General features: G+C 37.3%; 1 protein-coding gene across 4 annotated transcripts in view; it reads left to right on the forward strand.

The window, feature by feature from the left end:
* frmd4a (FERM domain containing 4A) overlaps positions 1-21,718 on the forward strand; it is a 449,055-nt gene that overhangs the window by 249,185 nt on the left and 178,152 nt on the right. For 3 of the 4 annotated variants that reach the window (XM_051931569.1, XM_051931568.1, XM_051931567.1), the window contains exon 2: positions 13,235-13,300. In XM_051931569.1, coding sequence (XP_051787529.1) covers positions 13,235-13,300 — 66 coding nt within the window. Of the gene's footprint in view, positions 1-78; positions 790-13,234; positions 13,301-21,718 lie in introns of those variants that run through there. The other variant, XM_028815121.2, reaches the window with a different exon arrangement.

The following is a 21,718-nucleotide window of genomic DNA, read 5'->3' on the forward strand; positions in this document are numbered from 1 at the left end:
ACTGCCAGACGAGAGAGAGAGACGAACGTCGCCAGCAGGGAATACAGAAAAATGCTAAGTAGTATTATTGCGAGTCCCCGTGGGATTACAATTGTAAACAAAGAAAAAAACAGTTGCTTTGTGCAGGCATCCACGTGCCCTGTGCAACATTAGTCGGAAAGTTTTCTTTCGGCCAGCAGCGATAAGGACGCAGAGGAGCCCCCGCTGCATACACTTGGGGGGCGGGGGGCTCGAGAGCGCGAACGCGCCGATCCAGATGTGTGTCAGCAGGCTGCTCGCTCGGAGCTGCCGCCTGCTGTGGGAAAGGTTTCCGAGTTTCACATGACCCGGCGTTAGAAGCCGTAACGTTTTAGTCTGTGTGTGTCTTCCTCCCCTTCATTCAGCCAGCTCACCAAAGTGTGTTTGCGTCTACACGTGAAGAAGCATCCCGCAAAGCCAGAGGAGCCTTCCCCGCAACCGCCACCAAAGGACGAGAAGGCGCAGCTTGAGTGCGCTAAGGCTGCAACTGACGAGCGCCGCTAAAGATGAAGAGCAGAGTGCGGCCGCCGGGAAGCGGGCCATCGTGCCTCAGCCGGACAATTTAGCCAGGATGTGTGGACACTGATTAGTCGGCAAACACGCTCACGAGTGCCTCGGTTGCCTGCGCTTCATTCGAGGAAGCCGGCAGTTAGGCCGGAGGCCTCCTGAACTGGATTTTTTTGTGGGTGATGTTGCACTAATCCCTTGACATCGATCTGCTTCTACGTGCTGGAATTTCTGGGGGGCGGGAGGAGACCCCATTCGTGAAAGGTAACTCGCTTTTAACCGCCAATTGTGCCTTCGACTTAATACGATGGTGATGGGGGGCGTATAAAACCTACATGTGTATTATTGAGGGGTGAATGAGCAGTTCTTTAATTTGACGGAGTGAGCGCGTTGCAGAGAATAGGTTTGCGGTTGTGTCACCCAGCAATTTTACCCGGTTGGTATCCCTCCACTGGATCACCAGTTAACCTGAACACGAAATCAGTGGCATCTCAGTGACTTTAATTTCACCAGACTCGATTTCATATGCATTGTTTTTTAGATGCCTGTGAATTACGTTGCCGATTCAACTCTCGTTAACTTTCTGCTGAATATGCACCATGAACTCCACCTACCCCTGTCTGCTTTTTTTTTTTTGAAGCTTTTCGTAGCTTTAGAAGGATTTGCTTTGACGCGCTTCGCACGCGTGGTTGACCACCGCTTACCCAAGTTGCGCCCGGCTTGCCGCGGGCGCGTGCGCGAGACATTCTGTCGGGGCTCGCGCTTTCTGGCGCCGCAGAGTTAACCTTCCTAATGCCGGGACCTGCTTGAGATGCTGATGGGGGGGGGGGGGGGAACAACACACTACAGTGCTTCGGGAGGTGCCTGATGCGGGGCTTAACGGTTGAACAACACGTGTCGCTCCGTTTGTTTTCTAACAGGAGAGCTTGTGGCCAGCTGTATCGCACACCACCACTTGTAGCGCGTCGTTTTCATTTAAACGCTAGGAGTTTGAGCAGCCTTGACGGTTGCTACCCCCGAATGATTAAAATAGGCTTTTGAACAGTAACCTAACGTACTTAGGTGCTTCTTGTTCAACTAATTATTGTGAACTGGTACAATGCGTGTTGGATCGCTGGGTGACCTCGGATTTTTGCCCCTTATGGCGGGTGAGAGTGTGGGTGTGGTCTGTGATGGGCAGACGTTCAGTTTTGGGTTGGTTTGTACAACGGACGGATGTTTTTGAGTACTGTCCAGAGTCCAGCATTCGCCCAATGGTCGATTACATATGGTTTAAAATGTACCATCGCCGGATAGTATTTGGGTGCACTTAGGCCCCCACCACTCAGAATTTGATAACACGCGATCAATGAAAAATGTGTTATTAAAACTACTGACTTTCACAGGCTTCTGTAAAAGACTAGCTTGTGTGGTTCATGTGCTAGCCACAGGTCTTCTTGTTGTCTATTATGTTGTTTTGTCTTCTGTGTTTTGTAACAACGTTGCTTAGCAAACTGTGAGAGATTGTTTATAAAACAGTATGTTTAAATTCAATCCAGGATGGGAAGGTAGTCGACTGGCTACGTTTGTGTTTAAAGGATTCTTTTATCTGTTGTGACTTCCGAAAAAAATATACCTCCGTGCGGACAAAATTGCAGGGACACTACATTTACTTGTCTTTATCCAAGAAGATTTGCAATATTTGAGATACATTTGGTTATACAGTTTTTTTTTTTCCTCTGGCCAGTTGGAGCACAGGCAGGTGAAGTGATGACTTCCTTATTGGTTACACGGTGTCCGTAGCGGGATATGAACCCACAGCCTCACAGTTTGAAATCCAGAAACGTAACCAGCACATAACACTGCCAGTGAAAGTACAGTATTATTCTTTAAGCAACTTGTACACACACACACGAAATGTACGTACATTTTTCATTTGAGAATCCAAAGACAAGGGGTTGGGTCAGCTGACACAGGCTTGATAGGTGTGTGCATGCCATGTCCAGTGGATTCTTGCCTTGCCTCTGCTGCTTTCAGTACAGGCTTCAGCTCCCTGCCAGGGTCAGCTGGAAGAGTCAGGAAGAAAAAAAAAAACAAAACTGCAGGATGTAGTGGTAGAGCAGTGCATTGACTGCAAAGTCAATAAAATACACATGTTGAAGGTTTTCAAGCGTACATGCATACCAAAGGCTTGGTGTCAGTGGAAAACAGGAAAAAACTGATAGCTTTCTTATCTTGGGGGAAATACAAGTGCCACTGCATATTAAATGCAGCAAATTTGTCACAAAGAGTTTAAAAATGATAAATGTAGGCAATGTGAGACTTTGTTTAGTTTTTTCTACTTTATTTATAACCTTGATTTTATGTATGCTATGCTTCTATATTTGGTTAAAGAAGTAGCATGCACTTTAGCTTAAAGGGTATTGCACTGTATGCAGAATCAGTTTATATAGCATCTTTATAGCATAGTAAGTAATATTCCAAGGTATTTTGAAAAAGGAGTACATGGTGATTTATCCATCTGTTAATCACTCCTGTTAATCAACCTATCCTGTCAGTATAGGGCACAAAGGAGGAAATAAACTTGGATAGGATGCCATGCTCTTGCAAGAGCAGCACACTTCTTTGCTGACACTCTGTAAATTTTAGTGTATTATGGACATCATTGGGAAATGGGAGAAAACTAATGTGATGAAAAACAACACCGAATCAGCATGAACATACAAACTTTGCACAGTAACTGGTCAGGGTTTGCATCCATGTCACAGCAGCTGTAAGGGGGAGTAGTACTAAGCACAAGTTCAGCTGTGACGTATGTAGATAGTAAAATCAGCTAGGCATTAAGTCAGTTAATGCTTCAATAAAGGGCCATTGTTTGAATTAAAAATGCTTCATGCACAGAGGTAAGGAGGGAGTTTCAGGGAGGACCTATGGCAAAGCAATGTGATCTGTTACCAAGAGTAGTACTGCAAAACTGGATATAATTCATGCATTTTAGATCAAATTCATAAAGTTTAATAGTCAGATTTTAACATACATTGTACATTTTGCCTTTTTGTGACATTTGCCAAAGCAGTTTTCTTGCACTTAACCTTAATTCTATGGTGGTTTCATCTTCAAAAGTTCCACTATGTATTTTTAATTTCTTTCAAATCATAAATGAGAAAAAATACAAAGTCACAGTGTACTATGTAGCATTGAGGAGATAAGATGTATTCTGGTAGTTTAGGTTAGCTGGCATGCCATACCTGGCACTGAACTACTATAATGCCGAAATATTACACTAATGGAGTGTCATTATTGGTTGGTTATTTGTTGCAACTTAAACTTAAAAATATGCCAGTCATTTTTATTTGAACTAATGTTGGAGCCGAATTATGTAGGAAGTGTGTGAAGATTTTGGATTTAGCAATTACTTATACAAGAGATATCCACTATAATGTTCATGTTATAGTATAGGTTGACACCTGTAAGTGCATCTTAACTCCCAGGGTGAGGTACATCATCATTATCATCCCCGGTTTAACTGCCATTTTCTGAGATTTCAAAGATTATATTTACAGCTGAAAACATTTTGCTATACTGTCAGTGCTTTGGGATGAGACCCCTTCTTATCATCTGACACACTTTGACTTTGAGCATACCCACAACTTCTGTCTTAGAGCTCCACTTCATCCAGTTATCCTTGGACTTTATATTCCTAAAGCAATTTACTCTGTTTCTCCTCCGTGCAACAGCTATTGCCTTCACACCAAGTCTTTCTCTTACCTTAGCATTCATCATCATCATCTCACTCCATGACACTCAACATACTGTATCCATCTGATAATTTGCATCTCTGTTCTTTCCAGATTTCTGATATCTTTCACTTCTATAGAGTATACTACTACTCCTCACAAAAATTTCATAATCTTACTTTTAAGCACATCAATCAGAACACAGGCTCTGTGGAAGAAAGAAGACAAGAGTTCAAATATTTTGAAATATTTCAGTTATCTTACAGTTTAACATACAGTAAGCAGTGTGAATAGGTATTCTAAAACATTTTATCCACCTATTTGTTTTTATCAGTGTGTTCTAACTTTGGGTCATGGTGCATCAGAGCCATTGAGCTTAAGTGATAAACTTGGCATTTAAAATATGAGTAAAATTAAAGACCTAGACTGGCTGTTGATTACTACTTTGTAGGAATGAAAACTGCAGGCTCTATGGACCTTGTTGACTGGCTCTGCCCATTACTACATCATAATTTGTTTTTAAAATTGTAGTAATTATAACTTCTGGTTTAAAAGAGGGTCTTTGTCTGCAAATCAGCTCCATGTCACATAGTAATTTCACAATTAACTGTCAGTGGACTTTTCATTTACAGTACAAAATATAGATGTACATATTATAAAATCTGAAGCTAAATTACTTTTGTACATACAAATATACTTAGACCACAACTGTGGCTAAAGAAATTATAATAATATGAAGTCCATTACCATTGTTATATTAACAGAGATATGACCAGTTAATGAAAGAGGGGAGAGGAATGTAAAAATTGTAGTTAATGGCATTCCTGAGCGGGGACACAATCGGATAATAACAGTGTCAGAGATCCCCTCCTGGTATTCCACAACATCATAAATACATGTGTAACAGTCTAAAAAGGAGACTGTTTTTTTTTTTTTTTTTTTTTTAACTGTTCAATCCCAAGGATTTCACTATTTGTTGTTGGAGTAGTTGCTCAGCAATGGAAGTTTAAGGACACTGATAAGAGAAACTGAATAGAGGAGGATCCGTAGCATTTCATATTGATTACGAAGCTTATATTTATTAACCAATGACTAACAAACAAAACTGCATTATGGGCAGGGTATGGTGGGCTAAAGTAGTAAATCTTCAACCTGAAGATAAATTTTAGGATTGATGGGACATCCCTGGTCAAGCAGGCAGATCATTTTGCAGCTTTGGGGCCCAGTAGCTAAAGGCTTAACCTCCCACAGTAGTTTTATTTATCCTTGTAACCTTTAGAAGATCAGCACCTTGTAATTGTAATGTGCTACAAGTTCTGATTTATGTGAACTGGTAAATTCTTTAAACTAAGTAAAAACCATTTTAAGCTTTATACACTTAATATAAGTAGTAATATTCAATTTCCAACTTTTATTAATGATTTTTGAAACAGCATTTGAGTTAATGGAAGCTACAAATAGAACTATTTGAGTATCATGTGTATAAAGCCTTGCTGTAATTAATGGTGCTAGAAATAAATGTATGAACTAATATCTCTTTGCACTCTATCCTAAGAAAGCCTTTTAGTTTTTTATTTGTTTGAAACTAATATTTAGGCCTTTGGGGTTAAAAAGTAGATAGATAGATAGATAGATAGATAGATAGATAGATAGATAGATAGATAGATACTTTATTAATCCCAATGGGAAATTCACAAGTAACAGTACCCTGTTGCTGTTGGTGTCGTTTCAGTTAATATAACTTTATTTAAATACTAGTATTTGTCATTTATCTTGTTGATACAATTAAGAACACAAAAGAGAAAAAAATATTTTAAACTTCTGAGTTCTTATTACTGAGGAACTCCAATACAACTTATTTTCTAAATCATAGTTTAATATGAAATGTACTTTGGTTCCCTCTCTCTTCCACAAACATACATTGTAGGTTGATTAGTGGCACCAGATTGGCCTTTCATGAATAAATATACCCAGACATGGACAAACAACCCATTCCCGATTGACTCCTAAATTCAAGAAGGGTAATCACAGACCATATATTTAAATAAATATAGTTTGAATAGTTATGATCTGTATGTATGCCCCATTTATTTTGACTGTAGTCATTCCCTCACCCCAAGTTTTCTTATGTGCTCACACTATTGCTGGCGATTGATGCAAAGTGAAGTGTTTTGGGCCAAATGAGATCTAGATGGGGTGGACAGTACTATAAAGTGCACACATTAAATGTCACATATTAAATTTAACCTTGACCTAAATAGGCAAGAGTAGTGTATCTTAATTGACTGTCTCAACTGATTTTTACTCTTTGCACAATGTGAAGTTTCTCTGTCATGGGATGAGGAATTAATGTTTCTTCTGTCATGGCAGATTGCAATAAATTGTTAGTGGGAACGCTTGCACAAAATATCTTACTATTTTTGAAGAACTTTATTTGAATCTCAACTTGTTTTTAAATTTGAATTTGTAACTTTTTTCAGTGTCGGTCATTAACAGAGTAAAGTGTTTTGTTGCTGTGGCAGGGGGAAAGCAGCATACACTTTGTGTCATCCTTCTAGACATAATATATTTAAAAGAGATCAACTGTGTAAATATTTAGACAGAAGTCTCCATACCAAAGATAAAAGCAAGGGTGAGATGGTTCTAAATAATTTTCTTCACAGTATTTTACCTAGTTGATATTTAAGAAGTTGGTTTTTTCAAAGTGCTAACAGTGAAATTTTTTCTATTTTTTGAATTGAGATGACTATTTCATTTTAAAGCGACACACATGAGTGCTATGTTGGGGTTTCTTCCAAAGACAATAAACTGCAGTGATGTTATACTGATGTATGACTATTTTATTACCTCCTTTGTGTGAATGCAGGAATCTTTGGCTTTTGCACTGGGCTTGTGTTTTCTGGAAACTGTTGCTTTCTTGGCCATTCAGTTCAATAATTTAAAACCTCTCTTGACGTATTTTTGCATTACTTTATATTTTATAAAGCTGGTATGTGTATTGTTTATTTAAATTATTTTGGAGTATATTGGTTACCCATACACCCTTTTGCCTCAGCTCTGGTTTTAAAATTCTTGTATTTTTGTATAAAATCTGAAACTGCCTGGGGTGGTTTCCAGATGTCAGTTTCTGGACATCCTTTTTTGTGGTTTTTCCCTTTACTTCCCACCATAACATCCATTAAAAGTACTTTTGCTTGATGAATAAAAGTTCCTATTCAGTTTTTTTTTTTTCTTGCTGTTAACATTTTCTCCTACTACTTATTGTGAGTTTTTGCCATAAAACTCCTCTTTCAGTCCGGTAATTGGATTGTAGCCATGCTATTTAAGTGCTTACTGTGAACAGTTATTTGCTTATCACATTTAAAATTAAAGAGTTCATATTGACCATGATTGGATCTTTTAAACACAAGTTAAAAGTGAAACGTTACTGGCAATTGCATCAGTAGCAATTCACATATGTACAGAAAATACATTTTAGTATGGGAATTCTTTAACTGCTCAAACTGTTTATCTTAATCTTTTAACAGACTGCATTATTATTATTTTTTTTTTTGCTTTGACTTCTTAAAGACTTGAATAGGTTTGATTCTCATTTTTAATATGGTTTTAAACTGCTCAAAGGTTTTGGAAGTTGTGAATTGCTGAAAACAGTAGCTGTACAGTATTAGTTATCCTTGTTTACACATTCATGTTTGAAAGTAGTGAATGCAAAAGTGTGAGGAAACTTTCCATTTGTCTGTTGAAGTGCTAATCTTTTGAAAACATGTGAAAAACCTGTTACTTTTTAATCAAACATTTCCAGAAGAAATGAAAGCCCTTGAAAGATTGTTTGGAATTTTTAAAAACTTGGAAATTGTCATCATAGTGGATTCTGTTAGTAATTTTTTTTCTGTCCACACACATAAAATGACACTTTGGCAGAGTAAAGTTATGAAGTGACATGCTTTCTTTCCTTTTGTTTTCTAATGGAAAATGTAAATTTATGGCAGGCAGATTACTATATTTGCAGTAACATTATGCTCAAATTCCCATCAGTGAACCATACTCCAAATCAGTCAATCAGTTCTGTGTTACAAAGGGGTGGAGCAACAGAATGTAAAAGACATTTGACATCATTTAGAGCTGAGTTTTCTATAAAACCTGCTGTTAACAAAAGTTGGAAGAAGTCAATGAAATGTGTGGTAGAAAGATGTGTAAGAAGCACAGCTTCAAACTTATTCTGTAATAGTACTTATTTGAAACTTGTACTGTAGGGGAGCTTAATTTACTTGGGTTTCCTTTCAGGAAGTTAAAATATCTTAAGATTCTGGGGGTACTCCAGCTTTCAGGAAACCTAGGAGGTTACTCTTGTTTAGACTATTGCTTATACTTGAAAAACTAGGAACTAGGAAAAGGATATGAGTTAATGGTCCAGTGTCATGGAGGTGCACAGTTTTCTTTGTTGGTCATCTTTAAAGTATGTTCACATTGCCACACAATGAAGTCACCGGACATTGCAGACATGCGTGTGGAGGCATTGGGAAAGTGGAAACAGGGACATTTTTTAGTGTATGATTGGTATATTCTCCTTAGTTTTGTCTGACTCACTGCCCTTTGTGTTTGAGCTAAGCAGAGGCTAATAGATTAATTTTAAAAGTTGTTAGTAATTTTCTCCTCTTATGTAAGTAAGATTAGATGCTGTCAACTGAGCTATGCAGTGTTTGTCCTCACATAAATTTAAGAATTTGTTTGGTCTTCAGATTCTGAGCAAAACAAATACCTGTTCATTTCAGTTATCTGGAGAAGTGAAGAGATCTTCTAGTCATTCTACTATGCATTTATTTCAATAGATCAAACAATCTGTTACGTGCTTTTAATACAAAAGTGCAAGTTTACTTACAGTGCATTTGTATTAAATTATTATTCTACAATTTAACTGAATGCGTTTTTTAAATTTTTTTATATTTTGTATAAGCATGAACAGATTGTCATTGGTATTTATAATAGTTTTTGTGTTAAGCTTGCTGTCCAGGAATGTTTTCCATTTTGTTACCAGGATAAGCACTGACATTAGTATCTTGGCTGCAACTCTGGATTAAATGAAAGGATAGATACTAGCAGTACAATATTTTTACTGAGGAGATGAGCAGTTAAAAAACTAATATTTGCGACTGTGACACTGTGTTCTGATAACCCAATGTAGTAAGTTAGTTTAGTGAAAACGATAAAAAAAGAGTTGGTATACACAATAATTTTAAATCACTTTAAATGGCTCAATAACTTTATAAAGAGATTTTATTTTGATCACATTTTGTTTGCATGAACCGGCCTTGACTGTATACACTACTGAGTAGCACTGGATGCTTCAGATGCTGGCTGTAAGTAATTTAAGATGGTGCTGTACATATCTTCAGACACATACCCCCAAACATCAGCTGTCCCATAATACGTAAAACTGAGAACTAGCTTCAGAAGGGTAAACTAACTGTCCATGCATCCTCCAAGACAACCGTGTGTGCAAACCTACAAAAGAGTGCCTAGAATTACAGTTAAAAACAGTTAAGCTGTTTTGTTAATGTAAAGTTGAAACCACTCACGTAAATTGGGTGTAATTTGGAATCATCAATTAACCTATCCTTAATGCTTTTGGGGAGCTGAGTACTTTGAGGAAAACTACAGTCTGTGGTCATGGGGAGAACATGCTAACTTTGTGTTTAAATGGGTCATTGTTTTTAATTTTATGTTTACATGTGATTATTTGTCCAAAAAATCCAATATATTTGCAGATAGCTGGTATGCACAAACTGCTAAGCAAACGTTGGCAATTGCTAAGCAGTCCATATCTGTATTGCAAGTGATTTCTAAGTAAATACAGATGGTCCACACAGACGTTTGATTAACCATGGGATTCAAACCTAGAATATCACATCCATGATAGGAGTGCTAACCACTATGCTTCTGGTAGTTTCATAAGTTTCTTTTCAGGTGGTTTTTGGTTTGAAAATAACTGATCCATAATTAATATGTATGATTGGATTAGAAACATTTCTGTGTTTTTAGAATGTAATCCAGCAAGGTTCTACACAGTGAGGGGGTCTTTGTGGAGAGTGATAAACTTCAGTATTTGTATGACATCCTAAAACCATAGTTTCATAATGTTTAGGAAAGCTTGGGTTTTTAAATACCTTTTGATGAAACAAGAATAAAATGTTACGGTATTACAAGGAAATTGGTAGCTATATGTAGTGGCCTAATATGTTCAGGGTCAGTAAGCACCATGTTCTCATTTAAGAACAAAGAACATCCATCTAAAGTAGTAAATTATATCACCATGTTCTTTGTTACAAACCATATTTTTTCAAACATATTTGTGAACATCCATCCATCCATTTTCCAACCCGCAGAATCCGAACACAGGGTCACGGGGGTCTGCTGGAGCCAATCCCAGCCAACACAGGGCACAAGGCAGGAACCAATCCTTTTTTCTTTAAAATAAACACATGATGTAAAAACAATGCTACTAATTTGTAATTAAAATGTAAATGATTCATAACATTATTAACAACAGTCTAATACAAAAGAGCTGTGCAGATGTGTTGTGTGATGTATACACAGGTAGTGTGCTATAGTATGGAAGTTATGCTGAGAGAGATCTACAAAAAAGAAGGTCTCTGTGGTCCATGGCGTATTACTTTGAGGTGATGGGCTGAAGGGAGTCAGACAATACCCAGAGGCAATCCCTGAGTGATGTGCTTTAGAAGGATGCAATAGAGTTACTGTTTTATTAACAAAATTGGTATCCGATACAATAATGTGTAATATGTTTTTATTTTGTTTAGCTGTTGTGTTTTGTTTAGCTCTTCTGTCATTGGCACAGACTAGTATGTTTTCAGTTTTATTTTCAGCTGTATTTGTTAGTTTTTGAATGGGTCAGTGTTTTTAATTTTATGTTTCCATGTATATTTGCAAATCGCAGGTAAGAAGAAGTTGGCAATTGCTAAGCAATACACATCAGTAATGCAAATGATTGCAGGGTTAAATAAAAATAACCAGAAAACAGTGTTGTTACCCCAAAATCGGGGTTCTCAAAGTCGGTCCTGGGTGCCCACTGGGGCTTCAGGTTTTTGCTTCAACCAGATTCATAATCGGTGACATCTGATAATACTAATCTCAATTAATTAGCTGGTAAATTTTTTTTTTCTTATTCTACATTAAGAAAACAGAGAGGGATGATTTTTACATTTTCAAGACATTTAGAAATATTTCTGCTTTTGCTATAGATTTAAATGCTTAACTCACTTTTGTTGCTTTCATTTTATTTTATCCTTTCTCTGTGCAGTTTGCTCCCTTCATTGTATCTTAATAATGACAATTAAAAACAAGCAGAGCAGACACCCAGGCAAACAACACTGAATCATGGAAGGCTGCAACTACTTTAGCGTAAGACCCACTAATTAGAAAACAATGGATTAATTAAATAATTAGAACACAATGAAAAATTAAATTAACACCAAGAAGAAAATATTATTAAAAAGAAAAAAATACATTATTCCTATATAACTGCTTAGTACATTTATATATATATATATATATATATATATATATATATATATATATATATATATATATATATATATATACAGTATATATATATATATTTTTTTTTTTTTTTTTACCAAACTTAGATTTCAAATGTCTATATTGTTCCCAAAACACAGAATTTGGGCAATAACAATTCATTTAATTAGCCTAGAATTCCAATTAAAAACAGAAGCTGGTTGGAACAAAAACCTGCAGACACGGGGGGTCCCCAGGACCGACGTTGAGAACCCCTGCCCTAAATGCTTTAAAACATTTAATAAACAATGATTACTGCTTTGAATGGGAGATCAAGATAGAAATAAGTGAAATTTGCACAACTTGGAACTAATACTTTCTTACATATATGAACATAATCATTTATATTCTGTAATTTTTCAACACCCTTTCAACCTTTTCTTAGACCTTTTTTTTTATTTAAACTGAAAACCAAGTATGTGGCATATATAGTTGTTTAGCAATTTTTACCCTCTTTTTTTATTGTCACTGTTTTGAGGGGATATACAGGTATGAATTTCATTGCACTATGCTCACTGTGTTCTATGTACACATGATACTAAAGATGAAGTTTAACTTTAGGTATAGCTTTGTATTTAAATGTACTCAAATGTGGCACTTCAGTACTCAAATGTGGCACTTGGTGCCATGGCCCACCTGCCAAGTTGTTTTGCCTGCCTAAGGAAAAGTCATCCCAGATGGAGGATTGCAGGAATCGTGGGAGAGAGGGGTCCTTTCATCGGATTGGCTGGCCCAGCACTGTTTCAGCTGTGGAATGGCCAAATGGGGGAGGGAGCTTGAAGGATGAGGTCTCCAGGACTCTATACAAATCCAAATCTTATTATGGGATATATCATCTACTGTTAAATTCTGCTCTGTACTTCTAAAATTTATATTTTTTATTTCTTACTATATTGAGAAATTGTTCTGTTCTGTGTACTGTACTGTATTTGTATTGTATTGACCCCCTTCTTTTGACACCCACTGCACGCCCAATCTACCTGGAAAGGGGTCTCACTTTGAACTGCCTTTCCCAAGGTTTCTTCCATTTTTCCCTACTAGGTTTTTTTGGGAGTTTTTCCTTGTCTTCTTAGAGAGTCAAGGCTGGGGGGCTGTCAAGAGGCAGGGCCTGTTAAAGCCCATTGCAGCACTTCCTGTGTGATTTTGGGCTATACAAAAATAAACTGTATTGTATTGTATTGTAAATGTTATCTTTTATAACTCACATGTTAGGTGTCTGTTTATATCTGTTTTTGCAGTGTTTTTGTTTTTAATTGTGCATCATTGCTATTTTAACAGACTTAGATTATGTGAGATATATATTTAAGCAAAGTGCCTGACAGAGTTATATAATTTGTTTATTTTCTATTTATTCAGTTACTTGTATGACTATTAATTTTCTGATTTGTATTTTACAGATGACGGAAGGGCGTCGATGTCAAGTACATCTTCTTGATGATAGGAAGTTGGAACTTCTGGTGCAGGTATTTATATATTATTTAATTAATTTAGTTTTAAGTTTTAATTCTTTCCAACTTTATGCCCTTGGTCTTTTTAGCATTGGATCACAAGATGCCTTGCACGTCTGTTTTTTTTTTTTTATGTATGTTAAAGCCTGGCCAAAGAGCGCGCATTCTGAAAGAGAGTAGTTTCTCAAGAAAAACATTGCACTAATTGTAACTTTGTGATTAATAACTTTAATACTTTCAAAACTTTTTATAGTAATAGTATAGTAGTAATTCTGGTAGTTTCATAAACGTCATAATTAATTATGGTTTTTATTTATGTCCATGCTGCAATTTGCCAGTATTATTTTTATTATTTTTTTCTATGAATTTTTGATTTTAGTAGAAACGGAGAATAAATAAGATTGTTGTAGTTAAATTGGGAGGTATGGTACAGTGATCCCTCGCTATATCGCGCTTCGCCTTTCGCGGATTCACTCCATCGCGGATTTATATGTAAGCATATTTAAATATATATCGCGGATTTTTCGCTGCTTCGCGGGTTTCTGCGGACAATAGGTCTTTTAATTTCTGGTACATGCTTCCTCAGTTGGTTTGCCCAGTTGATTTCATACAAGGGACGCTATTGGCAGATGGCTGAGAAGCTATCCAGCTTACTTTCTCTCTCTCTCTCTCTTGCGCTGAGCTGCGCTGGGTGTGAGCAGGGGGGCTGTGTGCAGCTGCTTCCTGAAGTGACATGCTGCACGGAGCTTCGCATACTTAAAAGCTCAAAGGGCACGTATTGATTTTTTTATCTGTCTCTCTCTCTATCTCTCTCTCTCTCTCTTCCTGCTCCTGACAGAGGGGGTGTGAGCTGCCGCCTTCAACAGCTTTGTACCGGAGGTGCTTCGCATACTTAAAAGCCCTATTGATTTTTTTTTTTGACTGCTTGCTTTGCACTCCTTTGAAAAGGAAGATATGTTTGCATTCTTTTAATTGTGAGACAGAACTGTCATCTCTGTCTTGTCATGGAGCACAGTTTAAACTTTTGAAAAAGAGACAAATGTTTTGTTTGCAGTGTTTGAATAACGTTCCTGTCTCTCTACAACCTCCTGTGTTTCTGCGCAAATCTGTGACCCAAGCATGACATTCTAAAAATAACCATATAAACATATGGTTTCTACTTCGCGGATTTTCCTATTTCGCGGGTGGCTCTGGAACGCAACCCCCGCGATGGAGGAGGGATTACTGTATTGTCATTTTTTTCATAATTATCATACATTCACATAGAGTTTCAATAAATTAATACAAACCAAAACAGAAGCAGATTTGTGCTAAGTACTTTAAACATACTGTCAAGTGAATTATCTTTCAGTTTCAATGATGATATATTTTATAAAAATGGTTTCTTGTTCTGGGAGAATTGTGAAGTTTTATGATACTGGCATTTTTAAAGGATTTTTCTATATTATTTTCTTTTCAATCAGTGGAGTGTCTGTTGAGTTACACTTATTTTTAGCTGGAATAGAAGCATTTAGCTGCATCTTCTATAAAAAAGGATAAACTAGGATCAATTTATCAATCTGAAAGAAAAATATACAGTATAGGGGAAATGACCATTTTGATCTTAGTTATACAGTAATTATAGAACTCCTGACTCCAAAAGAAAATGTCGAAAGCAGACTAAAAAGAATACAAAGAATCACAGAACACCCATTTTTACAGATGTGATACTAAAACTGTGTTTACTCTCTAAATTTTTTGTGATAAAGAGAAGAAACAGCTATAAAAAGAATGCTGTACATTGATTCTATATTAGTATTAAATGCAGTGTCTGTTCTTTGGATTCAGTTTAGTTGTTCACATTGGAAGTATAAATCCTTGTCATAATAGTATTTGTTCACAAGCTGAGATATGCATTTACTTAGCATTTTGAGTGTTAGAATTCCTAGCACAAATCTGAAAGAATTTGAAGTATGTCTATTTTTTTATTTGTTGGAAGTTAGGGAATTGGTCATTACCATTTATTTTGACACTAAATTGAAATAAGAGATAGTAGGTTTGTATTCCACACTTTAATTCTGATTTGATTTCATTAGTCAATATAAGCCTGTAAGTAAGATTTTTTTTTTCCTGTAACAGTTACCGTAGTTACTCGCGTATAAGTCGAAAAATTAATGCCTTAAATTCATTCAAAAATACAGAATCGACTTATTCCGTGGGGGCAAACACAATTGTCCATAGAATTTGGGTAATGACATTGTACACTCACCGCATCACGGTGTTAAGTCACCAGTCATCTGCCGTTTCCCATGGTCTTTGAAATAATTATATGCCAGCAATACTATTGCTAATTAGCTAGTTTTTTTCTAATTCATTAAATAATTCTTTAAACGGTGAAATACTTGAATTTGAGCATTAGCTTTGCAGGTTTTGGATAACAAACATACCATTAGCTGCCACGTGCAACCAGATTTGGAATCAAAAGAACCAAGGCAACGCACGCTATCAATGCGATGCAAGCGCAGCCCGCGATTCAAAAAATTTCTCTGCCTACCTGTTTGTCTCGTCTGACGGTAGCTGAAAAGCAGCATCAGGAGACAGCAGCCTGAAGTAGTCCAGCAGCGGGTGTTCTGTCTTGTCCAACAGCAAGCCATGCTGTCTTTGTGAAGTCCGGCAAACTAGTTCGGCTCCCACGGATCAATGTCTGGGTATTCCTCCCCACGCAAACCTTGCCGTAGCTGCATCAGCTGCGGCGAAATGCATTCAACTGGCAGCCGATCAGCTGCCGCAGCATTCGCTGGTGTCTGATCAGCTGATGCCGACTTCTCACTCTCTTGCTCGATTCTGATCACTGTCAGTAAAATCTGATTTTGAAAAATCAGAGTCCGACTCTGCGATAATGAGCAAAACATCGTCTGTCTAGTGTTTTCTTTTCTGCACTCGCTTTGCTCCCTTGTGACATATCGACGCCATCTTGCCTTTGTTTACATTTCGCAACTCACGCACACGCAAGGATTAGTTGCAGAGTCAACGAGTCTAGCATTTCTATCTCTGATAGCTGTCAAGTTTTATCCATTAATCCATTTTCCAACCCGCTGACTCTGAACACAGGGTCACGGGGGTCTGTTGGAGCCAATTGTCAACTTTTACCCATGACTTATACGCGGGGTCATAACAAATTCGGTAATTTTCGGCTTAAACAATACACTCAACTTATTTGCGGTGGATTCGACTAATACGCAAGTATCTACGGTATGTATGTTATTGGTTCCTTTCTACATTGTGCCATTAGGAAGCATGGCAAGTAGAGCAGCAAAGTAGGCAGGAGGTACTGTTCAGAGGCACTCACAAGCCTGTTTGGGGATCACAAGATTATGCTTTCTAATTTTGTCAGATAGATTTTTTTTATGCCTACTTAGTATTTTTATGATAACACCATTGTTCAACAATTTATGATTTCAGACCATGTTCCTCAGAAACAGTAGAGTAAAGGTAGAAATTAGAGATATTCAAAAATCTGACCTATGGGCTATTCATTTTATTCTGATTTTTAGGCAGAATTACTAGTCTCACTGTCTTCATGTCATGTGATAGACATACAATTTGGAAAATATTGATTTTTAGTAGATTTACTAGTCAAACCATCCTTCTTGGCATTTGGAAAACCAAATATCATATATGACAGTGTTTCTCAACCACTGGGTCATTGCAGGCTGCTGCCTGTGGGTCACAAATTCCTATTCTTTATAATGGAACCTGGTCGTGAAGTGGGACACAGTGGGTCTCTGTGGCATTGCCATGCAATTATAGTTTCGCTCCCAGCTCTGATGCACTCAATTCACCAAGGGGCACTATCATCCCTGAACGACTACCTTCGCCTGTGGATTTGCAAGTGAAAAAGTGGGTTGAGACATCACAAACGCTGAGAAACATTAGTCTATGACATATTAGTTCCTGAAGAATTTAATAATAAATAAAAAATATTTGTAGAAACATCAATATATTAAATAGGAAACTTTAGAGAGAAAATCTTTGTTTGTTTTAACAAGTCATGTGAACACAATCAGTTGCAACAATGGGGAAGAGCCGTTCATTTGAAACTTCTGGTGTATGTATCTGGCCACATCCAGTCAAGTTGGTATTTAGCCATTTATAAAACACATCTCATCTGAAAGAGTTAACCAACAACAAATTTGACTACTTACAGTAGAATCAGAATAATGTGAATTATTGAAGTTTTTAGTGTTAAAATTCCTTGGTAGTGGCCTTGACACTGATGTTTGCATAAGGGACATTTGTCAAGCACAATGATAGAAGGACTTTACACTTTGCACGTACATGACAGTGTAATATTTAGATTCCATAAAATAGGATGGATTTTTGAGTAAAAAAAAAAGATTTTTTTTTTAATAGCTCCAGGTAATTAAACACTTGTGCATTTTTTGGTACAGGAACATGTACTGAATTTATGTCTCACTTGGAGCTTGAATTCTGACATGCAGTGTGACCTAGTGGTGAAGGAAGAAACTGCATGTGGCCTCTATTCAATCATACTAGTTTGTTAAACCAGAACACACGTTTTAATTAATTTGCCAATTAGTTTTCTTTATTTATTTCTTTATTATAGAAGCAGTTGAATATTTGCATGTGTTTAATCTGTTGTATAACAAATTACTTTTAAAAATTTGCAGTTTTTTTTTAGCAACGCATACAAACACATAACAAAAATACACACAGTTTTGAAAGGACGTTCAATTTTGTATATTACAGTGACTTGTAAAAAAATGTATTTTTCATAATGTATTGGAGTAAATTTATCATTTATGCATTTTTGTTTCTTGACATGAGCATCTTGCCATGTGCTATGATCCAGTCAAAATGCACTGCGGTTTGCGGCCATTTGATTTTTTATATTTTTTTTTAAATTGATTTTAGATTTTATTGCTTTCAAACTGGAACACTCTTAGATGATTGCAGTTTAAATTAAGTAGAGCAAACAACTTAGCAGCTGTAATTTTTCTTCATTATTGATGATCCAATAATACAGGGTACATAGGTTATTTTCTAATCTCTCCAGAATGTTTAATTTAACAATAATCTGGTTCTATTATTCTGCCCTTGTAGCTTGAAAAGTACCCTTAAGCCTAGTCTGGTAATAATGAAAACAGAATACATAGCCCAAAGCAAGTTTTGATTAGTGGTCTTTTCCCACATGCTGACCACTCTCTTGACTTTAACACTTTTTTTTTTTTTTTACAGTGGTATGTTAACACAAATAAGTTTATTGTAATGCTCTGTTATTTATTAGAATCAATTATTTGCAGTCTTACTGCTGTGGCAATTATTTGTGCAATGTCTTATGCAGTATATTTTAAAATATCTATACTAATAAAAGGCAAAGCCCTCACTCACTCATCACTAATTCTCCAACTTCCCGTGTAGGTGGAAGGCTGAAATTTGGCAGGCTCATTCCTTACAGCTTACTTACAAAAGTTAGGCAGGTTTCATTTCGAAATTCTACGGGTAATGGTCATAACTGGAACCTCTTTTTTGTCCATATACAGTGATCCCTTGCTATATTGCGCTTCGCCTTTCGCGGCTTCACTCTATCGCGGATTTTATATGTAAGCATATTTAAATATATATCGCAGATTTTTTGCTGGTTCGCGGATTTCTGAGGACAATGGGTCTTTTAATTTCTGGTACATGCTTCCTCAGTTGGTTTGCCCAGTTGATTTCATACAAGGGACACTATTGGCAGATGGCTGAGAAGCTACCCAACTTATTTTTCTCTGTGTCTCTTGCGCTGACTTTCTCTGATCCTGACGTAGGGGTGTGAGCAGGGGGGCTGTTCGCACACCTAGACGATACGGACACTCGTCTAAAAATGCTGAAAGATTATCTTCACGTTGCTACCTTCTGTGTGCAGCTGCTTCCTGAAGCGACATGCTGCACGGTGCTTCACATACTTAAAAGCTCAAAGGGCACGTATTGATTTTTCACTGTTTTTCATTGTTTTTCTCTGTCTCTCTCTCTCTGTCTCTCTCACCCTGCTCCTGATGGAGGGGGTGTGAGCTGCCTCCTTCAACAGCTTTGTACCGGCGGTGCTTCGCATACTTAAAAGCCAAACAGCCCTATTGATTTGTTTGCTTTGCTCTCTGTTTCTGACAGCCTGTGCTCCTGACACGCACTCCTTTGAAGAGGAAGATATGTTTGCATTCTTTTAATTGTGAGACAGAACTGTCATCTCTGTCTTGTCATGGAGCACAGTTTAAACTTTTGAAAAAGAGACAAATGTTTGTTTGCAGTGTTTGAATAACGTTCCTGTCTCTCTACAACCTCCTGTGTTTCTGCGCAAATCTGTGACCCAAGCATGACAATATAAAAATAACCATATAAACATATGGTTTCTACTTCACGGATTTTCTTATTTCACGGGTGGCTCTGGAACGCAACCCCCGCGATGGAGGAGGGATTACTGTACTGTAATGGAATATGCGGAGTCGCGTATCGCATCATCACGCCTCCTACGTAATCACGTGAACTGAAAACAAGGAAGAGCCCCAAATAGCGCTGAAGAAAACATTCTCCGTCAACCCCCCCGCCCTTCCGCACATCACGCCATTTTCGTTAATGAAGTGACGTAATACTCCAGCTCCACCTTCTTCACAAGTTCATTCACCAAATTATTTGTCAATTATATTTCACAGTAAGAATTTACAGCACGACTCAAACACGGGAACGAAGGTAAATGACGTTAATTGTTGAGTGTCTTTTAATACTGTGTAAGCAATTAAACGTGTGCATTTACGGGGTGATTTCTCAGGCTTAAAAGCTCGCCTTTTATTAAAAAGGTAAATGCAAACTGTTTTCATTCTGAAGGGCACATTGGATTTCAGCCGTTAAACACGCAAAAATGTCGGTACACCAGATAAATAAGCGCAACATATTATCAGTTGTATTGTATGCTTACAATACATACAGAAATGTGTTAATCGTTAACTAATAGTATGGGATGGTGTTTTTCGACTCGGCTACAGATGCCGATGGAGACCAGAACTGCTTTGGAAAAATATGAACGCCTTGGGGCCGATCTGGAAGAAGGTAGCGCAGCGCCTTGATTTAAACAATTCCATGTCTTGGTGGGTTTGCGTAGCTTATTGTCAATATCTTTACACCTGTTTTTAAGACTTATTGACTGAAACGGGCTTTCACGAAAAAAGTTAGGGCTTTGCTACAGGATACACCCTCCACAAGTTAAGGAAGTAAAAATAAAGGTATATTTTTCTGTTTTATTTAAACCTTTTAAGTTCGTATGCATAGCCCCATTTGGCTGTTTTAGTTTTTTTTTCTTTCTTCAGTAATATTTAATCTCCTTAAAGAAAAACAACATAAGCATTTTACTTTTTTGTATCTCTTTAGTAATATTTTAGTGTAAAAGGATAACCAGTATTTAAACCTTTTATGTTACTTTATAAAGTTATTTTACACAATGTTGAAAAATTAATAAGAAAGCTACATATTTTGGCAGCTGCTGCTTTAATTTTCAATGAAATGAAAAAAGCTCTCCAAGAGAAAACCTCAATGAAGAAGAAACAGTTTGCACTATCTAAAAAGGAGAAAAACCCTCATTTATAAAGGTTTGCTGCAGATGACTTAACTGAAAATAAATTAATAGTTCCTATGTGTATAATACATATTTATCTATTTGACTTATGCCTTTATTCCAGCAACTTGCAACATCTGAGGTACAGTTTGTTACATTAATTTTGTTTTTTGCAGCACAGGCAGGTGAAGTGACTTCCTCAGGGTCACACAGTGGTGTCAGTACCAGGATTTGAACTGACAAGCTCCGGGTTTGCTGAAATATTACTGAAGAAAGAAAAAAAATGAAAACGGGCAAATGGGGCTATGCATACAAATGTCCATCCATCCATTATCCAACCCTCTATATCCTAAATACAGGAGCCAATCCCTGCCAACACAGGGCACAAGGCAGGAAACAAACCCCGGGCAAGGTGCCAGCCCACCGCAGGGTGCACACACCCACACACACGGGACAATTTAGAATCGCCAATGCACCTAACCTGCATGTCTTTGGACTGTGGGAGGAAACCGGAGTACCCGGAGCAAACCCAGACAGACACGGGGAGAACATTCAAACTCCACGCAGGGAAGCAAACCCGGGTCTCCTAACTGGCACCTTTTACTGCGCCACCATGCCGCCCGCATATAAACTTAAAAGGTTTAAATAAAACAGATATATACCTTTATTTTTACTTCCTTAACTTGTGGAGGGTGTATCCTGTAGCAAAGCCCTAACTTTTTTCATGAAAGCCCCTTTCAGTCAATAAGCCTTAAAAACAGGTGTAAAGCTAAACTTGCAGCACCGCTATTCAATTACACTTGCCTAACGCCTCTCCTAAGGGGAGATACTGTGGGATCTGGGCATCA

This window comes from Erpetoichthys calabaricus, chromosome 1 (genome assembly GCF_900747795.2).
Source record: "Erpetoichthys calabaricus chromosome 1, fErpCal1.3, whole genome shotgun sequence".
Classification (NCBI taxonomy): domain Eukaryota; kingdom Metazoa; phylum Chordata; class Cladistia; order Polypteriformes; family Polypteridae; genus Erpetoichthys; species Erpetoichthys calabaricus.